This window comes from Drosophila simulans, chromosome 3L (genome assembly GCF_016746395.2).
Source record: "Drosophila simulans strain w501 chromosome 3L, Prin_Dsim_3.1, whole genome shotgun sequence".
NCBI classification, from domain to species: domain Eukaryota; kingdom Metazoa; phylum Arthropoda; class Insecta; order Diptera; family Drosophilidae; genus Drosophila; species Drosophila simulans.
The window spans coordinates 10,058,457-10,080,418 of NC_052522.2; the positions used below are offsets into that span (position 1 = coordinate 10,058,457).

Here is a 21,962-nt window from a genome sequence, read left to right on the forward strand (position 1 = left end):
GTCATGCTAATTGAGGCAAAAAGGATTTCCAGGACGCAGGACGCACCAGGTAGAGGCTGCCGAGAAACTTAGTACCATCGCAGACATGGCCGCGTAAAGTGCTCCAAGGAAGGCAGTCGTTAAATAAACCATAAAACAAGCAGTCAGCCATGGAAAACAAATAAAGCCCACCCACAAAATATAAGCTTATGGCTGGGGAAAAAAATCGAGAAGGAAATGCGGAAAATATCCCCAACTGCTGAGAAACCACAGGCATGACAAACATTAACACGGACTCTGACGCAATTTAACACCAATTACAATATCCGTTACATCTAATTATTGTAAGAGGCCCACAAGGAAGCCACTGGCTAGTCGTCCTGCGGACTAAATTAAAGAAAAACACCGCTGCCAGGACATGGGTGGCGCCTTTTGCGGTTGTTAGGACATTAACAATGGAAACTCCAGTTCGGCAAAAGGAAAAACACGAAGCAAAAAGAACAGAAGCAGCAAATGGCGGCTATAAAACAACAGAGAACAGAACCCATGAAATATGAGCAGGAAGCTCAAGGAAAAACACAATTGTGGGGTGGCTGGGGCGAGCATTTCTTAATTTCCAACAATTTACGCTGAAAGCTTTCAGCGCTCAAATGACGCACAGACGGCAGCAGGACTCCAGTGTCCTGTTCTTTTTTATATTTTGTGTGTTCCTGGCCAAGGCGACGATGATGATCTAACGCCATTATTTCCCCGCCAAACGACAGGCAGTTGTTAATGGGGCTTACCACTTAAGCGCGACGGCATAAAATAAACACGCGGTCTGCTCTACCGCCCTCTTCCACGGCCACGCCCCTCTCAAAGCCGCCCACCGGCCAACTGCGGATGTCCTGGCAAATTAATTAACATGGCGGCCAGTCGCTGGCAGCATATTTCACACTCAAAATAATGGCACAAATATGTGATAATACCGTAAACTAAATCTAATGTTTTTGGAAATAAAAGTCTAATTTGATGTTTTTTTTTTCATAACAGCTCAGACCAAAAAAAAATAAATTACAAATATTCTAAAACAATGTGTTTTTATAGATTTACATAAGCAATACAGTAATTAAAGATTTTTTTTAGATAAAATAAGTGTTAGTAAGAACCAGAATTTCTCCAAGTGCAGCTTTCTGCTGTTTTTCCTTACTTCTACTGTTTTTGTCTTTTGGCGGTTTTTTTTTCGGCTTAATTGTGAGCCATCGTCTTCAGTCCTTCGGGGTGTCCTGTACCCCCAGTTAATATTGCGATTGGGGAGCTGGCCAGCGGCAGTTTAACAATTAAGAAACGTTTAAAGTTCGGTGAATTTGGGGCGCGGCTTTCCTTTGATTACAGGACAGGAGCCACATCTTGAAAGGTGAGTTCTCGGCAAGTCCTTTGCAGGACATTCGACATACGCGGCACGTTGTCTGCATCCGTTTGACACCTTTTGTCGGGCCCAAAATGGCACAGGAAATGAGCTGGGCCGTACGTGACTTGTTTTCGTTGTTGCCAGTAAATTGGAAATGTAAAATATTCGGCTGCTCAAGCTCGATTGTTTGGCTGCTCGAAAGGGTCACATGGCGGTCCTGGCAGTTCCTGGGGACACTCTTTAAGCTGACCCCAAGTCGGATGGCTGTTTAACATTCCGAATTTGTGCACTCGCTCAATTTCCTTCCATTCCCCAAATGTAATTACCCAAAAAGGGCGGCTACAAAATCTTTCTGATTTGACACGAATTTCTCGGCCCGACTCCGGCCGGAATAATTAGTGTCCATTGAAGGGGCGCTACGGGCGTTACGTGCCAAACAGAACGCCCTGCGGCAAGGACGATGGTTCCTTGGAGGACTGGCGACCTCGCCTTCGTCGTCCTGGCATAATTGCAATTAAAATGTTCGCCGGGAAGTGCAAACACTTGGAGGCAATTGCCGTGCACAGAAATAATAACAGGCAGATTGCGCAAATTAAAATATAATTAGAGACAAACAAGACGCTTGTATAGGCGGGGAAGTGCTTTAAAAAATGATTAGCGAAACTTGGTCTATAATTTATGAAAAAAAAACTAATGAATATGGTCAATAACTGACATTATTTATAATTAGAAGTCAAGATAGTTATGAGTTATATATTTCTTAGTTATAAGATAACTAAGAAATGTTATTTTTTAATGGGGAACATTTAAATTTTTTTAAATCTAGTTATTATACATGCGCAATATACAACAAAGAGATCACAAATCCTGTATCTCCTAGAAATTGCAGTGTATACAGTGGCGCCCACTGGCGAGCGGTGGCCTCGAAATGCCACGCACTTTCCACTGGAATAAGTTTTTTGTTCGGCTGGAAAATAAGCGAGCGTGAGACAGCCCACCTTTTATTTTTTTCCATTGAGGGTTGATAGAGTGAGTAACAGGGACAGAGTGAGAAAGAGCGAGATAGATTGATTATAGAGGAGGGGAGTACGAATACCAGGTATTTCCTAACTAACGAGCAAGTAATTTTGTGGGCCAACTGAGATGCCTGGCAGCGTCTTTAATGTTTCCTTGGCTACTTTAAGCTCCTGTTGTCTTGGCCTTTTGCCCATATTAAGTATACGCCACGATGGCGAGGTAGTAAGTGGGGGTGGTGCTTTCGATTATTTTTCCAGGGGGTAGGCCTGTGAGGGTCGTTTTTTTTTTTGGCCACACCTTCCATGCTCGCAGGGGTGACTAAGCAGGGAATATGTATATTTTTTTTTTCTGCGTGCGCCGAGCGTTCGCTTTTACTTTTGTTTGCTCGGATTTTCGATCGAAAAAAAATATATAGAATAAACGAAAAAATAAAATGAAATAAAAGCGAAATGAGGAAGAACGAAATTTGTTTCGCTGCCGCTTTATGAAATGTCAAAACTTCAAAGCGAACCCAACATAAATGCAAGAAAATGAGAAAATATTCACTTGAGTGCGTATGCGCTGTCGACACTGGCATTCTCATCCTGTTTTCCTGATTTCGTGCCCATTGTCCTGTCGTCCTTGCTGCTGTTGCTCGGCCTGTTGTTGTTTGCGATGCTGGTGCTGTTTGAACTGTTGTTGATAGCCTTTATTAGTTGTTGGCCCAAAGCTTAGGCGCTTACGCATTTCCCCCCACACTCTGCTTCCTGTCCCGAAATTTTCACGTCAGGACTTGTGCGCTCCGCAAATAGATATAATTTTAAGCTGCCCTAACAGCTCACGTTTTCCTCCTGATTTTCCACTCGCAGTCCACTTTTTTCCGGGCAGCAAATTTTATTAAAAAATTTTATATTAAATCAATTGCGTAGAGATTTTCTCCTTATATTGTGTTTTCTGGTCGGGGTGTCAGATGTGCTCATGCAAAAAGTTGTTTGGCTGGGTGGTAATGGAAGATTTACGATGGGGAAAAACAAAATGCGATTCATCTCCTATTAAATCAATAAAGAACATACAGTTCCTAGACTTATACCTTATATTTTCGTAAAAGAAATATACCATTAAGAACACACATATTTTGTGCAGAGTGTAAGTGCATTTTTTTCGTTTATCGACCGCCCTTGAAAATTATTTATTTATAATATATTCTTTGGCTAAATGCCGCAATTATATCGTCAATATTATGACATTAAACGCCAGCTCGGAAACTCTATAAAAGCAGGATTATTTCCACAATTGAAAAACAGTTCTCCTTTAAGTTACATAGTTAACAAACAATGCTGAAAATGGCAAAAGTTGAGCCTGTAGAGCGCTATTGTAAAGTCATTCGAATGATCCGCTTCTGCGTGGGATTTTGCGGAAACGACGTGGCAGATCCCAATTTTCGAATGTGGTGGCTCACCTACGCAGTGATGGCAGCCATTGCCTTCTTCTTCGCCTGTACAGGATATACAATTTATGTGGGAGTGGTCATCAACGGAGACCTTACCATAATCCTACAGGCATTGGCCATGGTCGGCTCGGCTGTTCAGGGACTTACTAAGCTTTTGGTAACCGCCAATAATGCTTGCCACATGCGAGAAGTTCAGAATACCTACGAGGATATCTATAGGTCAGAGTTTGGTTTTAACAACCGCAAGGAATATTGATCAATATAAATATTTATATATAATTATTTATTTTACAACATTTTCACATTTCATATTTCCGCAGAGAATACGGATCTAAGGGAGATGAATATGCTAAATGCTTGGAGAAACGAATCCGTATTACATGGACTCTGCTAATCGGCTTCATGCTCGTCTACATTATCCTTTTGGGCCTTGTAATCACCTTTCCCATATTCTATTTGCTGATTTTGCACCAGAAGGTGTTGGTTATGCAATTTCTAATACCATTCCTCGATCACACCACCGATGGGGGTCACCTAATCCTCACGGCTGCCCATGTGATTTTAATTACATTCGGTGGATTTGGTAACTACGGTGGGGATATGTACCTATTTCTTTTCGTTACCCATGTGCCGTTGATCAAGGACATATTCTGCGTCAAGCTGACGGAATTTAATGAGTTGGTTATGAAAAGGAATGAGTTTCCAAAAGTGAGAGCCATGCTTTGCGACCTCTTGGCCTGGCATCAGCTATATACAAGGTAATAAGCTTAATGAAATCGGTATTTCTTTTACTATTTTGTCTACATATATTTGCATTCAGAATGCTTCAAACCACCAAGAAGATCTATTCCATAGTCTTGTTCGTTCAACTTTCCACAACTTGCGTAGGTCTTTTGTGCACCATATCTTGCATCTTTATGAAGGCCTGGCCCGCAGCTCCTCTTTACCTTTTATATGCCGCCATAACTCTCTACACCTTTTGCGGCCTGGGGACTTTAGTGGAAAATTCAGTAAGTAATTTAGTCGTTGTTTAGGAAACTGTAATCATTTTATGCATTTCAGAATGAGGATTTCCTAAGTGTGATCTACACGAATTGTTTGTGGTATGAGCTACCCGTTAAGGAGGCGAAACTTATTATCCTGATGCTGGCCAAGGCTCAAAATGAAGTTGTCCTCACTGCAGCCGACATGGCGCCTTTGTCAATGAACACAGCTTTGCAATTGACGAAAGGCATTTATAGTTTTAGCATGATGCTGATGAACTATTTGGGATAAGAAAACTAAACCTTTAATTAAAAATCGCACTTATTTTCATATCCTTTTCAAAATAAAGGTTGTTTTTACAATGCACACTTAAAGAGAAAACTGAAGAAATTTTAGATTAAAATATAATCATACATCCTTTGCAAAAGTAAAATTTATGGATAACATCAAATAGTTCTTAAATAGGTTGTGCATTACCTCTTTTGAGAAGGGGCTAACCAATATGTACAAATGAGATTTCTTTGAATAAATTTCGTAAATCGCTATACAATTTGGTTCCCATCATTAGCCATAGAAATATGTACTAAACAAGTAATCCGCTGAAACTGCTGCTGAGCAAATGAGAGGAGTGAATTTGGTTGGGGAAAGCGCTGATTAATTTTTGCTCTTTGTCTAATGAACTTGCCGCAACGGAATTTAATAAACAGACCCGCACTTTATGGGCCCACAAAAAATGATGTCTGCCAGGCCACAGACCATGAAAAATAGTAAAAGCAGCAAAAATAAAAAAGGCCAAGCGTTGAAAGGAAAGGAAAAAACCGAGGCGATCCAAATGAGGGAAAAGTATGAAAAAGCATCGCTGGTAAGTTGTAAAAATTGTCTTTTAATGCCGCGCAAATCCAGCAGATTGCCACGTAGTGCTAATAAAATAAAGTTATGTCCGGGCATAAAGAACAAAAAGTCCGCGCACCGCTGAAACGCACCCGAAATAGTGTGCCATCGTGAAATAAAAAAAAATAAGAACCCACCGAAATCCACCGAAAAATGGCGTTGAAAATTGAGTGCGCGGGCGCAAGACGACGGCCAAGATGGTTGCTGAGGGGGCTGGGAGGTCGGTAAACGCATCATTAATCAAATGTCCAAAGCGTAAGCACCGTTATTCATCATTGCTTATGGATAAGGTGCTCCACCGACCCATCCTCCCACTCCCAAACGCAAGAGGAAGCCCCTCAAGAAAATCCGCATGAGTTGCCATATTCGTTGGTTTGTTTTCTTGGCAGCAGGAAATTTTGTTGATTTTTTTTTTTTTAAATCATGAATCAGAAATGAAGTATCTTATTCCTGTTAAAAATTTCCATATTTAACTATTTGTTTTAAAAAGATATTTAAGAAATGATCAAACTATATCTTCAGATAGATTAGAATAGAAACAGTATGCACAGATTACTATTTATATTATTTAACATTTTATACTGAACCTAAATCTTTTTCGTTTCATAAATCTTAATATTTTAATTTATTTTATAATTTATGAAACAATTTTAATATGTATAGTTGATTCAGTAGTCGTTGTTATACAAAAAGTTTGCTTCCCAAAAATGACAATCACATTTTCGTATAATTTCTTTATATTTTCCATACCCAAGCGACTCTCACATGGCCAATGCTCAAAAAAATCCACAAAAAGTGAACTCTAGTCTAGAGCTCCCCTACTATACTCTATTTTACTGTTCATACCCCACCCTAATCACTTTCTCAGCCACCCTAATGGCGCATATCAATTTGACTCAGCCACGTGCTGATGATTTCTTCTTTTCTTTTCTCAATTTTTTTTGTATTTACTTTACTTGCTTTTTGGGAAAAATGTTTGGCTATATTTTGAAGAGCTTGTAGTGTGTATTATTGCGGCCTGAAAGTGAATTTTGTGGGTTTTTTTTTCTTAGCGCTGGAACATCATAAATCAGGCTTACATTGCACAGAATCATCAAACAGGCGACAACTTTTCGCAGGAAAGGCGGTCCGAGAAAGAGGAACAGGAACTGCTAATGGAGTTTTTACATTAGAGATTGCTTCCCGTTGGCAGAATGTTGTTTTTATCGGGTCTAAAACATCGAGATGCTGCTCTAACACCCCTTCAAGTGTCAGTTACATATTGTCGGGACAACAAAACGCTTCACTTTCCATCATCACAGTCGGCAGCAACCCGAAAAAAAATGCCCACGAAAAAAGGTTAGAACCAAAAAATTTGCATACACAGCAGCTGAAACAGGATGCGTCCTCTTTTTTTTTTGGTGCTATTGTGGTTGTCTGTCCAGGAAGTGTGCACATTGAAAGGTTTTCTTTTTTCCACTCCATGTCGGTGGTATTTTATATTTTTTCGTAGGAAAGTAAAAAAATACTGCAGTCAAAGTGAAAATGTTAGCTATTAATTGGCCTGCAGAGGAACAAAATGCGAAAGGGATGCTGGAGGCCAAAACGGCTGGGGTGAAAAATCTCCTAAATTAAATAGAAATTATATGCAAATTCGAAGCGAGTTTTCCATTAACCCTTCGACGGCAGGAAAATCATATTTGGTTACATTTCCACGTCACGTCGACGTGTTTAAGTACGCATCATTTGGCCGCTTGGCTGTAATTTAATTGGTTTGGCTGGCGGGGCAGGTACATGTAATACGTATATCCTTAAAAGGTCCTGGCAATGAGGCAACTAATTTATGCCGGCGCCCCGAAGGGTTGAGCTTCTTTGCACGTGCGCCGCCGTCGAGGAGTTGCCTTATTAATTATTATTCTAATTAATAAGACGCAGATGGAGCTGGTATGAAGGTATGAAATAAAAACATAATAAGAAATAATAAAAAGAAAAACACGGATGCCTGGCAATTTGCATATGAGTGACACAACAGGACATTTGCTTCCTGTCACGCAGCCCGGCGAAGAGGACACAAAAGAGGCGACAGGCACGTTCAAAGGATGCAGGATCGAGGGGTAGGCACTTTTTTTCAGCCTCTCCAGAAATCTCCGGCAAATCTCATGCATAATGCAAGTGAAAAGGCCCGTGAGAAACTCCCAGGCCGAAAATTATAGTCCTGCCAGACAAGGATCCTCTTCCTGGCAGCTGCTTTCCGAAACTTTTTGTGCTTCTCAATTTTTTGGAAGCAAAGTAAGCATTTTGCACTTTGCATCAACAGGTTCGAAGTCCCCACAAATCAATCTATTGACGCCCAGACAATTTGCCAATTCCATAAACCCCTAATCCGCACCCCTCCATTGATCTACCCCTGATCGATTTGCAAGAGATTTGCCAAATTGGCAGAGTCAAATGTCAAAGCAATTAAGTCGCAAAATCGAATCGATTTTCAGGGGTCGCACTCCCCTTTTGTCACTGGCATTATCATTGTCATGTTTGCTAATTCCCATTGTTGTTTGTTGGCCGTGTTTGCCATTTCACTTTCACCTTTCGCTTTGTGTGCCAATCCCATTCTTTCTCCGGGGTCGAGGGTTAAAAGTATGCCAATTTCCGCTGGCTCTACTAATTATGAGGTGAAGTTATGACAGCCGGGATTACAAAAGTAAACAAGCCACATTAATGGGCCCTAATTACTTTCTCGCTTTCTATTAATGACTTTTGATTAACTGGGGTTGCGGTATGAAAATTGAGAAAGGATTATGGTTTTTGGTCGACAAATTTAGGAAAATTTGCTCAGATTAAGTATTCTGAGCGATTTTAAAAATATTATCTTATTATTGAATACAGCTTGATGATGATTTTGACAATTTAAGGTCTGGATATACCAGTTTCAGCTTTACAAAGCGAAAATTTTCTTTGTGTAGCAATTATTTGTGAGCTTCTTTCTTGTATTTCATTGTGCTTTCAAGGAATCTCTCTTTAACTTGGACTTCAACTGGCGGCTGCCTTTGTTTTCGGCTCGTTTCAATGAAATTCATAAAAACAATTTCTTTTATGGGAACTCCAAGAGCCCCATCCCCAATTGCCATCGTGCGTTGCTGGGGCCCAGGCTCAACGAAATTGGTTTTTAAAAATATTTCACATTTCAATCTCCCCACTCGCCAGGACCGCACTTTTCCCTCTATCTCTCAGTGGGCCACCTTGCCCGGAAAACTTGTAATAAAAGCCAGTGTCCCGCCTTCTGTGGGCGTTTTTGGATTTATGGAATGGCGTTTGGGGGGGAGGTTTGGGCCAAGCCACAACAGTTGGCCAAGCCGAACGCACCGCACATTGTTGGCTTTTTTACTGTCCCCACAAATAACAATCAAAATATAAAATATCCTCCCAGCCCCTGGTTGCCACTAGGGATAAGATTTTGCCACAGGGAAATTGCCGCAAGACCTGTGGGCTCTGTGGAAATTACAGGTGCCTAATGCAAATTTGTGTGGCATATTTCCAGCAGAAAAGTAATATTTGCTTTTCGCTGCGTTAGCGGAAAAATCTATCTGCCTTTTTTGCCAGCTTTTTTCGGATTTTGAATTTGATTTCGATTTTGAGTATTTCCCTTTTGGCATTGCCAACTCCGCTTGATTGTCATCATTGAGGCTGAAAAACAGATTTGCCTCCAATCAACGTGGCACTTAATTTCGTTTATTTGATTGGATTTGTGTTTACATGGCTGCCCCAGCGAAAAAGGGGGGGAGTTGGGCGGTTGGCAAGGCCAGACATGTGGGTGGGTCGGTTGCCTGTTAGAGGGCCAAAATTCGTTGCAAATTAGAAAATCAAATCACTTTTGGCCGGACTCACACGCCGTCGGCGAAAAAGGAAGAGAAAACTGAAAAGAACACACATACAGAGTAAAACGCACACATAAATTTATGAATATTGAAAATTAAATCGACATTTTCGCCACCCTCAATAAAGCCATGGCAAAAAACATATAAAATACAAGAGAGTAAAAAAACATGGCCCGGAAGTGGTGCGTTGTTGTTCTTGTTGTTGCTCAGCTTTTTTTCGACCATTTTTCCAATGATGGATTTTCGAAATTTTAATGGTTGCTCTGCGCTGCTTGGATGAGCCCAGAAGTCCTGGAGTCCTGCAGTTTTGCACTCCTGGCTTCCCAGAGTCCTAAAAACCGGAGTCAACTTCGTCAGCGTCGTCTGGCGTTGTCAGCCGGTGGGTGGGGGTGGAAACTCGCCCGCGAGGGGTGGAATTCAATCGTGGGTGGGTGGTTTTTTTCCTCTCCGGATTTTTTTTTCCACCGTTCACTTCCTTTGTTTGGCAGCCATTGAGGGTGATGTGGGTGTGGGTGCGGGTGCCAGGGCTTAAGGGATGGAATCGATATTTGTTTTCCCTGGCAGCAAAACAGAAACAGCAACTGCCAGGACACTCGGGACATCCACCCATCTTGAACCACCCACCAGCCCACTCCTACATCGATGCCCGCCTAATCCAATGTCTCAGGAGCTTCGTCGTCCTAATCAATATGCGCAAATGATAATTTTTAATGGCTTCCAAGCGCATTTGTTTACCATCGACGCAGGCCAACATCGCTGATTTGGCGCGGAGAAAAAACATGGAAAACTTCCAAACTGATTCTTAAGTTAGGTGTTTATAGTAACTTGTGGTTATTTTGATTAAATTAATTTGATTTAATTTTAACTTTTTTATAAATATGTATAAAAATATATTATGCTGTTAGCAAAAGATACAACTATCTCAAATAGTGTGATTCTGAAAACTTAGTTTAAATTTGCTTCCTATAATCTTGAAATACCCAAATCTTTAACTTTTCTCTGTGTACTTGAATTTTTTATTGCCACGCCGAAGTCTCAGTAAATTTAATTTCCAATCGCCGCCAAACGTCAGCGTCAACCTTAACGGAAATTTAATTTCCCCACTGCCCAGACCGAGCAGATTCAGTGGACTTGCAATCCGAAGGTAAGTCTTGAGAAGGTATACGATAGATAATGTCCGCCCAAGATGCCACGCCCCCCGCAGAGGGCATTGTCTTGAGTGGGCGCGAGTGTAAAAGATTCAAATGCTAATTGCTTTCTAATACGGTAATTTCTACGTCGCGCTGCGAGCTTATTGCGGATTAATTCTACAAGCCAATTTCTTATGTAAATGCCGGGCCATTGCATGTTATTTTTACCCCAGAATTAAGCTGGAATTACTGGGGGAATGGGATTGGCTGGGATGGGCCACATTTTGGACGACCCACCGCACGGCAGGTGAGGAAAACGCGATAGAAATGCTAATTCAAAGGCGTCTACTGTAATTAGAAGGCAATTTAAGTTCTAATAAATATTTCAGTTGGCAGCTTAACTTTGTTGGGCAGCGGAAAAAATCTGATTTGGGACGCGGGCTTAAGAATGAGACAGAACATGGGCTAAAGGATTTGTGGCCAAGGCGATTTGGTTGGATTGATGGTAGTAAGGTAATAGAGAAAATAATGTCCATATTAGCCATTTATTTCTTTTGTATCTGATTCATATAAAAAAGCTACCATTTGTTTCACCCCCAAATTAAAAAGACCATCCAAAAACTTAACTAACGGATAATTCTTCGATTCCTTAAATAAAAATGATAGCAGATACCATAACTAGGTTTTTAAAAATCTTGATCAAACCATTTTTTCGCCTCGTTTCACCAGCGAAACTCAATCCTATCGATTACAGCAAACAGACAGGCCCAAAAAGCGAGCCAAAATCGGGGAAGAAGAGGGAAAAGTGAAATCGTATCCATGCTAATTTCCAACCATCGTTCAAAACACAAAAACCCAAAAAAACGATAAACCAGAAACTGAAAGCCGAATGACAGCCTAGAGATCTATGGGACAAACGGCGGCAGAAACAAACCGACAGATGCACGGCATATTAATCTCAGACAAACAGATAGCAATGAGCCATTTCCTATCACACGAATAATAAACGAAGAAAAAAAACTGGGAATAGGGAAAAAAACTAAACGAAATCTCGACTGAAAATCCTTTTTTTTTCATGCCCGTTTAATGCTAAATTATATCCCTATGCAAATAAGTTTTTTTCACTTGATTTTTTCATTAAATCATGACGATTTGACAGGAAGCCGGGGATGGTGAGGCTACCGAGGATACCGAGGATGCTGTGGATGAGTCGGGGAGGTTGGCAAACACGGGTAGTGTTTTTGTGACCGGGGGAAAGGGTTGTCCAACATAGACGAGTATAGAGTATACGAGGTCCTTTCTGCCCGGGGGCTTGGGTACGCTTAGTTTGCTTGTTTGCTACGTCCTGAGTGACTGACTGGTTCTGCCCCGGGGTCTTTTAATGGCTTTTCGAAATTGGAGCCGAGCATGGGATAATGCGTGTTTGTCCTTCTGTTTATCCTTCTGTCTGTTGCTGGCTTACTGAGCCGTGAAATTGTATGAGGTCATGGGTCAGACGAGCAGCCCAAGGTGAGCTAGTCATTTGAATTTGACCCCGCCATCCTCCGACTTTTTTTCCCTTTGCTCTCTTCAATTCCAATTAGTTATTGATCTTCCAATCGCTTTCGAGCAACCCCTAAATCAATATCAACTCTTTGACAGCGCCCTCTAGCGTAGAGTGGCAGCCAGTGCTTGTCAAACTATGCGATTCTGCTTAGGGCTAATAACATCCAATAATTTGATGTTTCGCCCTTATATGGTGCACAACGTAGGACAGCTGGGGCGTACTATATGATTACGGTCAACTACAAACTCATTAAGCCAAAATCAACAACTGCATTTTCGCAATTGCCATTTGCATGTCTCTTTTGGTATCCAAGTGGAATATTTATACAGAAACGGTTAATATTTTAATAGCAGCGCATTTTAAATGTATCAATTTTTAATATTTGTTTAAGCATCTAATCATAATAACAATATATACCTTTAGAAGGGTAATTTCACAGTATTGAATAGATTTGAATTTAGAATTTATATTCATAATTGATCGAGTTAGTTTCTCTACTATTTTGCACTTGTCTGTAGACTTAATGGCATACGCAATCGATCCATCATCGAGCCAGTTTGTTGACCCAATAATGAGACCGCGTGCGTGCAGCCTACTTAATTTTCGGTAGCTTTGGCGCAACAACTTTCGATCGAGTGACACACAAAACACACCGTTCATTGAGTTTGTACCGAAATCCCCCCTTTTCGCGGTGAATGTCTCCCTGCAATTACCAAGAAGTAAAAAAAAAGGAGGTAAAAGAAGTGCCCAAGTGCCCCAGCGATGTTGTCCTTCACATTTTCGGCGAAGTCCAGAGCTGTCATCATGGATGTCGTTGTCGTTGTTCTCCTCGTTGTCGGTTTTAATGTCTGAGGCGTGCGTCAGTGGGAAAAAAGGAAAAAAAGCTGAGGCTGTCATTAAAATAATGCACATACATCTGAAGTATGTGGGCAGAAACTCAAGTGCAAGTTGCCGCAGCATGAGCACTGGGAAGGTGTTTATTAACAGATCGTTTGGCCGACCGACGGCTGCATCGAGGGCCATTAACTTAACCCTTTCGGTCCCACTTAGCCAGCCAGTCGAGCAGAAAATCATGCAAAGTGTCGCCAGTGCGCACAGTGCATTTAAAAATATTGTTAATAACATGCATTACACCCCATCCCCCCAGCCCAATCCTTGTGACCTGTTATTATTAGTGGTTAATGGTCGGGTGTTGTGTTGGCCCAGTTTACATGGCTCTGGCTAGCAGCTTTTAGCCTGATTGCCATCTTTATGAAGACATAACGATGCGGGAATTTGCATACGTTGCGTCTGTGTAACCATAACTCCAAACATTGTAATTAGAACGCGAACACTACATGAAAGTTGCAGTTTCTCGAATCGCCTCAGGTTTAATACGATGCTAATTCCGTTTGCGGCCAATGCGTCTTTATGTTGCGAAGACATGAAAGTGACTTCTTGCACAACAATGGAGAGTGTTCTTATGGAAAAACACTTTGAAACATGCAGAATTTTGTAAAAATTCATTTAAAATTAATTAATGAAGGGGAGAACCAGATCAAGTGTTATCAAATCATAGCCCATGTCGGTAGCAAATAGATTAATAAACTTGTTATAATTGGTAGAAACAAATTCATGTAATTATGAACGAGGCTTACAAGCTGATGGTTCTTCCTTCTTCTTTAAAGGTTTCTCCTTAAACAGTGGCTATCTTCTGTAAAATCACTTAAAGCGCCATAAGCCCACTAATTATAAAATAACAACTCATTTCGCGAAACAACCTCAACCAGGTTCAGTTCAGTTCCCTTTTGATGACTGAGAACCAGTTGTATGCCCCTTCTGATGGGTACTTTCACTTTTACACTTGCCACAGGAAGCGCCAAGTACATAAAAGCTCGACTCCCGATCTCGTTTCTCAGCAGTCGAAGACAACGACTTCAAGTCTAATTACACATAATTTGAAGGGAAGGAATTTGCAGTGGTCAAGGGGCTTTATAACTGCTACAGCATTCTTTACTTGGTCAGTGTTCTGTTTCCTGCTTGGCGGGATCCAACCACTTTGTTTGTCCAGCCGTGCGAATCCTAACGCCAATTTTTTGGCACATGGAAAAAGATATTGTAAGTTCTGAAGGTCTCCAAAATACTAAAATGGCAAGGGAATATTTTTTAAAATTTATAAAAATTTTATTTAGTTACATTTATGTTTATCAGAAAATTTTATTTAAAGGTTTTTAGCTGGTAGGATCACATTTTTATTAGATTATCTAATAAAATCTATTTATTTTTAATAGGGATATCTACGCATAATTTTTTTCGGTGCATTCCATAAGTCAGCCAGTTGGTCAGTTGATCGGTGATTAGCGAAAGGACTTGGGCTGCGTACGTGTGTTTGGCACGCAAACCGATGCGTGTTTACACTGGCGATTATCCCGTTGGCCCTTCGATCCGATCCGATACGATCCGCAAAAGAGGAGATAATGCGCCTTGGCCAAAGTCAATGGATGGGCTAACTTGTTTGTTTTGCCCAACGATCCGAAAGACCTCTTTCAAACCCTCTGCGAACGAACGCTCCTTGGATCGTTAACGCAAATTAACGAGCAATCATCAAATCGAAGCCAATATTGGTAGTCGGATAGTCGGGTATTCGGGCAGGATGGTTGAGTTCAGTTCAGAGGAGCTGAGTTCGGTTTGGCTGGGTTCTTGATGGGCATTAAGAGCGTTTATTTTGAAATTAATGCGCAGCTCAGGGAGCAGCTGTGTTGGCCCGACTTGCGGTATTCCCTCATTAACCATTGAAATTACAAGCGGACTTGGTCAGCTGGCAATGTCCGGCATTTACAACATAATTCATTTTTATTTTTTTTTGCATTTTCCTGCCTGCCCATCGCGTAATTGCAAAGTTGCAACTTGCAACTTGTTGCCATCGCTCGTTTATTAATTGCTTTTTAATAATTGCCGCAAGTACAGCATTGAAATATGCCGGGTAAATATTCGCACAATTTATCAAGGCAGCAGCGTTCGCTTGTTGCAATTTATTGAAATTAATTTTCACATTATCTGGCTGAAAATGCGAAATGATAATTGCCTCTTATTTATTGCTATGGAATTTTTAAAGTCCTCGCTGGTTGCACAGCACACTGCTTGCACTGCTTGCTCTAACTCCAGTTTCAGTGTTTGCACATAGATGGCGCTAGAAGCTGTCTGCCACTTTCTAAGGGATGATTTATTGGCATTAGAATGTGCTGCTGTTGCAATTCGTTCAGTTAAATAAATTAGCTTTGGAACTAAGTTTTAAAAATTAATAAAGATAAGCTTAAAGATATTCTATAAAACTTTAAATCTAGAGACCAGACATATTTATGCTGTCTATAGATTTAGCAAGATTTATAAGTTCGGTAAAGTTAGAGATTACAGATTTATATTATTAAATAATTTAAATCGAGAAACCGATAAATTAAGAAAAAGTTCACAATTATTAATAAATATAATTTATCTAAGTCTACATCTCAAAAATATTTTTAATAATATATCACCATTATATAACTTTTTTAACTACATCTATCAACATTGCCCCGAAATCGCGTGCCACAGCAACCAGCTTAAAATCACATTCCATAAATTCGCGACCCTTAACCACCGCACTTAAATGTCCTGAACCTTGGCCTTTGTGCGCTAATTAAACAAAAGGAAAACCCTTTCACACCTTGCGAGCAAGGGAAAACTGTTACAACTTCCTTTGTGTGTGCGGTGCGTGAATAAATTTGCATAATTTTTGCGCAGCGTCATCAAATTGCGAAATTGCAGAACTGCGCAAGCAACCAGAACAAGCGAAAATATTAATTTTCACAGTTTGACATGTCGCACTCGCATCTGCCTCAGGTTTTCCCTCGTGCAGCGGCATTCGCATGCAAATGAGTCAACAATCGAGCCGACATTTGATCGTTTTTTTTTTCGGTCGATCCTAGAGATCCATTGTCCCTTGATGATTTTGCATATAAATCAAGTTTCCTTTTGCAACCCTCTCAAGGAATTTGCATGCGACCTTACCTTACCTTGAAAAAACGAACTAGAAGAGAATAACAAATGGAAAAGGTGAAAAGTGAAAGGGCTGCAGATCGTGTGAATTTCCGAGGTAATTCAATTAGCGGAGTTCGCTGGGAAGGTTGACAATTCAGCTACGTGTATATTCATCTTCTCAAGTTGCTCTTGAGAAATTCCATTTTCGACAGGCAGTTAGGATGATTTATTGAACTGTCGGTGTTTTGGGGAAAACGCGGAAAACGGGGAAACCGGGGGGGACTTTTCAGGACAAACCAAATGCACACTGAGATACCAGGGAAGTGCTAGCGAAGAAGTGCTCAACTACACGTGTGCCAAATTCATTTCCATGCCATCCTTGTGGGCGACTATTGATGTTACCGTGGGTGCCAGCCATCTCCCTCTAAACCATCTGCCATCTCACTTGCTCGCGCTGAGAGTGCGCCTGTTTGCTAAAGGATAACAACGGCAGCGGCAGCACCAACAACGACAGCTAATACACAATTTGCATATATTTATCCATCAAATTGATGGATGCTACTGCACACACAGAGCCATAAGGATCGGGCATTTCGGGGGGGACAAAATGGAGCTTGGGATGGGCAGGACATGGCGTTGTTGCTTTGACACGTCGCAATACCCCAAAAGGATAATGACAAGAACAGTAACAGCAACATCAGCAGCAGTCAGGACAATGCCACATGCACTGAACCGAAAAAAGTAAGTCCCCAAATATATATTAAGCCGTATCTATCCAATAAACAAAAACAACATTCTTAAGTATTTATTTATTTATTAAAAATGTATTATGTTTTTCCAATTATTTTTTAAATATATGTATTATATACGCATTAAGGGTTTTATATCAAATTTAATAATAAATTAATAACTGTATTTAATAACTGCAAAATCTGCTTAGAATGTAAGACCTCAAACTTTTGCGTTTAAATTCTTATTATATGTGGCCTACGCATTTTTTTGCAGTGCACACACACACCGACGTAAGCACACACTTGGCAAGCGTGAGCAATTTGCAAGGCGCTGGCGAAAAAGGGCAACAGGAAACTGTCAAGATGGGGGACTCTGCTCTTCAGAGGGAAAAGCGCTGGCTGTGAGCATCCTTTAAGTTTCCTTTCTCGCCTAGGTACCCGACCGACACTTCAATCGCGCCACGTTCGACGCTCCGTTCTGGAAAAGCGGGCAAGAGAAACGGTCTGGGGAAAAGCGAGAATCGAGAACGAACAGCGAAGGTTGGCTGCCATGAGAAAATTACATTTTCCCCGGAAAAGCACTCAACCCGAAGACATTTTCCGTTGGCACTGGCAACTCAGTGCGGTTGATGGTGATGGTTTGACTGAAGGGGAGGAGTTTCTGCCATTTCAAGTGGGGCCTTTGTGTCCATGTGTGTATGTGTTAGAATGTGTGTTCTCCTGTGTGTGTGTGTGTGTGTGCCGCTGCTTTATATCCTTTTCTGCCGCTTCTGCCTGATAACAAAATTTTCTATTTTATCTCATAAAAATATATGTAAAACGTCCTCCACATCGAGCCAAGAGGCAAGCTGTTGGGAAGGAAAAGGGGGAAAACTTGGAGGAAAAGCGTAAGAAAAGGAAAATTCTTTTATGCATACTTATACATTTTTATGTTGCAATTGTTGGACGGGCTCAGCTCAGAGGCTTTTTTCTCCCTCCCTCTTCTGAATTGGATATCCAGAAAAATAAGATTAAATCAGCAACATACATTTTTAAAATTATGGTGATCCTCACAAGTAAACTATTTTTTAAGACATTTAAATATAAATACATTTAAATTCTTTACATTTTATTTATTTATTTATTACATTTGTTAATACAAGTATCTTATATATTTTTTATATTTTATTGAGAAATCAATTTTTCTCTTGGTGGAGTTTTCACATCGCCCACTTCTTTACCTTACCACCTAAAAAACAATCGATATCCTCGATATGCTCTCCCGCTCACAATTAAGCGGGAAAACATCTTGGCAACTCAACTCTTTTGAGCGCTAATTTCCCTCGCTTTTCCTTCTAATGAACAGCTGTTTTCCCGCCGGCCGCGAATCTGGCGATAAAAATAAAGGCGAGGAGAGCGCGCAAAACAAGTCGCGGAAAATTAAAAAGAAAATGAACAGCGGCGTCGTCATCAGCTGTTTGCTGGCATCGTCATTAACCGTGGAGAGTGGCGAGAGCGGGTGGAAAATGGTAAATGGAAAATGAGGTGGGAAATGGAGAGGGGAAAGCCAGCCAGCTGTGCGCTGGTGTGGGCGCAATGAATGAAAATGAAAATCGCACAAATGAAAATGAGCGTCGGGTCGTTGCCGGTGTTTCGCAATGGCCAAAAAGCACGTGTTGCCGGCTAACAAATTGTGAGTAAGAGTAAGAGGTGAGAAAATTAGAGAGAGGACAGGGAAAGGACATTCGACGTAGCTAATAGTTAGAAGGCTAATTAAGCTAATCCAAATATAAGAAGGATGATTACATTTGTTGTGCTGTTAGCTTAATGATTTTAAGAAGTCTTTTAAGTTAAATTTTTAATAGCTAATGGAGTATGTTTTAATCGGTCTGCAATTGCGAGCTAAAATATTATTTATAAATAGAGGTGAAATGCTTTATTTTGAATTCTTAATGGCGAACTTTAAAAGTATTTGATGTTAATTAAGCACTTCAAATACCTTAACCACAGATTTTACATTGTGGTAGTCCAATGAGCTTTCAAGTCATGCGGAAAACCCAAAGAAAACCCAAAACAAACCCGAAAATTCCCACCACTTTATCCCAGCATCTCTGTATCTCAATTAAAAACAGAGCAAGGACGGCTGCCTTCCAGACAAGGCAACCAAACCCCACCGCACCACCCAATCGCCCACTCATTTTCCCCCCCTTGTTATTGTTGTTGCGCCGGCACGTCGTCGCTGGGTCGTGTCCTTGAACTAGAAACCCGTTTAATTTAACTGTTGCCTAATTGCTGGCAGAAGCAGAGGCGGCGACGCCGACGCCGCATTACGTCATTAAATATGCTGCCGATTTTCCTGTGGCTTTTCCCCGACTGCTTCTCCAGCGTCGCAGTTGCTGCACTGCACTTGCCGCTGCTGGAAAAACTTCATTTTGGGTAATTTTTCTCGCCCGTCTTTGTTTCTCATTTTCATTTTCATTCATTACCCGGCGTTAATTTCCTCGTGCCGAATGCCGAAACATTCCCCTCACCACAATTTTCTCCCGATTTCCCGCTGCAAACGCCTGGGAAATGGAACACATCGACAGCGCTGCTTTTCGGGGGTTGCTATTGGTGACCAGCGGGTGCGAACGGGATGCAAGATAGCGTAGGGCAGCGCGCATGCGCACTGGTCGAAAAACGCCGACGTCGCTGCCGGCGTCGCTGTCGGGCTGAGAATTTTCCCCTGCTGCGGAAAACAGAAGCAGCGCACCAAAGGCCAAAGGCGAATAATGGCTGTCGAGCTCTCTACACCCGCGCCACCCGCTCCTATGCCGTCTCGCTCGCTCTCTATGGCTGTCTCTGTTCCGCAAACAGCGACGCTGGCAGCGACGTCGCAGCCGCAGGGCGACGAAATTTGCATGCGCCCAAAAATCGGGTTAACTATATAGATAGCTTTGCCACAGTAAAGTCTGGGAAGTTTGAAATGAAAAATAAAAATCTATATGATTATAAATAAATTAGATATTAAATTATTATTAAATTATATATTAAATTATATATTAAATAATATATTAAATTACGCATTATTTAATCTCATTTTTCTTTGAACATACATTCATTGCAAAAATATAATATATTTGATTCAGTTGTTTAATAAATTAAATTTATAAATGAAGCTTGTGGCAATGTAATAGGATCTACTTCTTATTTAAGATGTATATACTATATTAATAAATTGTCCTTATAAATCATACATTAATGGACTTGCTTACTCATCTTTCAAAATAATTTCTTTAATATTGGTTATTTAATTCGACAGATGTAAAGTGGCCAATACAATTAACTCCCATCTAAGATCAGTGATAGATTCCTTAAATGTGGTTTCCAGAAATGATAGTTCACTGTTATCTGTTGGAGAGACTACTGTCAGATAGATATCTGTGTACACATACAAAAGTATGTGCCTGGGGGTGATGGGGTGGCTGGGTGGTTGAAGGAGGGTCGTAGCAATGGGGTGGCAGGAGCTGGAGATGTGGAGTGGAAGCTGAAGGCTTCAGCAATATTGCTGTATTTTTGAAATTCCAATTTGCATATTTTGATGTGCGTCGTCGACGTTCGACGCTTCCACTCCCTTGCGCTCCCTTCTCGCCCCTCAGCAATTTTCGCAATTTTATCGAATGCGCCCTGGGAGAATTTCCCGGCAAATGGCGCCTCCAAGTAGGCAATACTTTTCCTCGGGCCGAAAGCAAAATCAACGCAAAAATTCTCAGCAAAAAAGAGACAAATGATAATTAACAGCGGGGCAACAACAACCACCAGTTGCTTCACCAACCGGTTCATTCACCTCTTCATTATGCTAATCAAGAAAAAAAAATACAAACAGGAAAAGTGGAAGCAGGAAAAACCGACGTCGCTGCCGGCGCTTAATGAACGCAGCAGCGAAGCAACGGCGACGCCGGCAGCGCGAAAAGCAAAACAATAACCGCCGTCACCTTGACCTTGAAACCCACATTTAAAATAATTCACTCCCCGCAGCTTCATCATCATCACGGTTTTCCAGCGAGAGGAAAAAACAGAGACACCGAAACCATTATCTCATCAACGAAAATGAAAATGAAAATGAGCGCAGCACCCACACCAACGCCGGCAGAGGCAGCGCCGTCGGCTGCGCAGCCAGGTTCAGTCGGGAAAACTCTCATTACCACACGGCGATAAAAGTTCGGGATCCAATAACGTTGTAATTAGCTCTTAAATTAAAAAGGGAGTGTTATGAATAAAAGATTTTAATTCGTAAAAATTGTCATTTAATGATTGGTGCTTATAATAAATAATTGGAAATCTAAGTGGTATGTTATCAATTCGTAGAGTAATAATTAAGAATCTTGGCATCATTACTTATGCTATAATAACTACACTATTAAAAACTTTTAAGTATTATTACATAAGACATATTAACTTTTTTAAGTGTTCGGTTCTGGCATTCATTGAAATCTATTTCCTATATTTTTCTCCGTGCCCTGTGTTCACTGCCATTCTTTTGCCGGGTGCGGAAAAGTGGGCCGCGCTCTCTTGCGGCTTTGGCCCCAAAAACAAACTAACGAACGACGACGTCGACGCAGGACGACGGCAGAGCAACGTGCAACACAAGCAGCAGCAGCAACACCAAAAACAGCAGCATCAGGAGCAGCAGCAACAACAACTCAGCTCCGAGTGGGTTGCAAAGTATATTTTTAATGGGCGAATGAAATTATAGCCCCCAGAAGAGGAAAATGAAATGGGGGTGGTGGAGTGTCGGCGGAAAAGCTGTGGAAATTCTGCCGGCAACGGGCTGAAATAAATGAAATGAAACAAGCGGAGCACAGCAGCAAGGAAAAGCGAACGCGCTGACTAACTACCAAGCTGGCTCATTTTCACAGCAGCAACAACAGCGATGACGTAGCGGCTGCCGCCCAGCCTTTTAATGCAACAGTTTTTCTTGCCACCTCCCTCCCACTTCCCACAGCCGCCCACTTTGGCGAACTCATTTCCACGGGGCTTCCCCAGACGCAGTCTTAGAT

The 21,962-nt window shown here is 41.3% G+C and overlaps 1 protein-coding gene across 2 annotated transcripts; it reads left to right on the forward strand.

Annotated features, from left to right (window-relative positions):
* Positions 1-1,050: 1,050 nt before the first annotated feature.
* On the forward strand, positions 1,051-5,216 carry LOC6737538 (odorant receptor 67d). 2 transcript variants are annotated; one of them, XM_016171272.3, is made up of 4 exons: positions 1,051-1,375; positions 4,136-4,573; positions 4,636-4,825; positions 4,878-5,216. In XM_016171272.3, exons 2-4 carry the CDS (start codon positions 4,218-4,220, stop codon positions 5,088-5,090), a joined length of 759 nt encoding a protein of 252 aa, XP_016031332.1. In that variant the 5' UTR covers positions 1,051-1,375; positions 4,136-4,217; the 3' UTR covers positions 5,091-5,216. The 2 variants fall into 2 exon arrangements, with proteins under 2 accessions (XP_016031332.1, XP_002084373.2); XM_002084337.4 differs by lacking the exon at positions 1,051-1,375 and adding an exon at positions 3,660-4,034.
* Positions 5,217-21,962: the final 16,746 nt, after the last annotated feature.

Coding starts and splice junctions, on each gene's coding strand:
- LOC6737538 (XM_002084337.4), top strand. CDS start 3,700: ATGCTGAAAATGGCAAAAGTTGAGCCTGTAGAGCGCTATTGTAAAGTC. Junction 4,035..4,135: donor ACCTACGAGGATATCTATAG/GTCAGAGTTTGG, acceptor ATATTTCCGCAG/AGAATACGGATCTAAGGGAG. Junction 4,574..4,635: donor TGGCATCAGCTATATACAAG/GTAATAAGCTTA, acceptor ATTTGCATTCAG/AATGCTTCAAACCACCAAGA.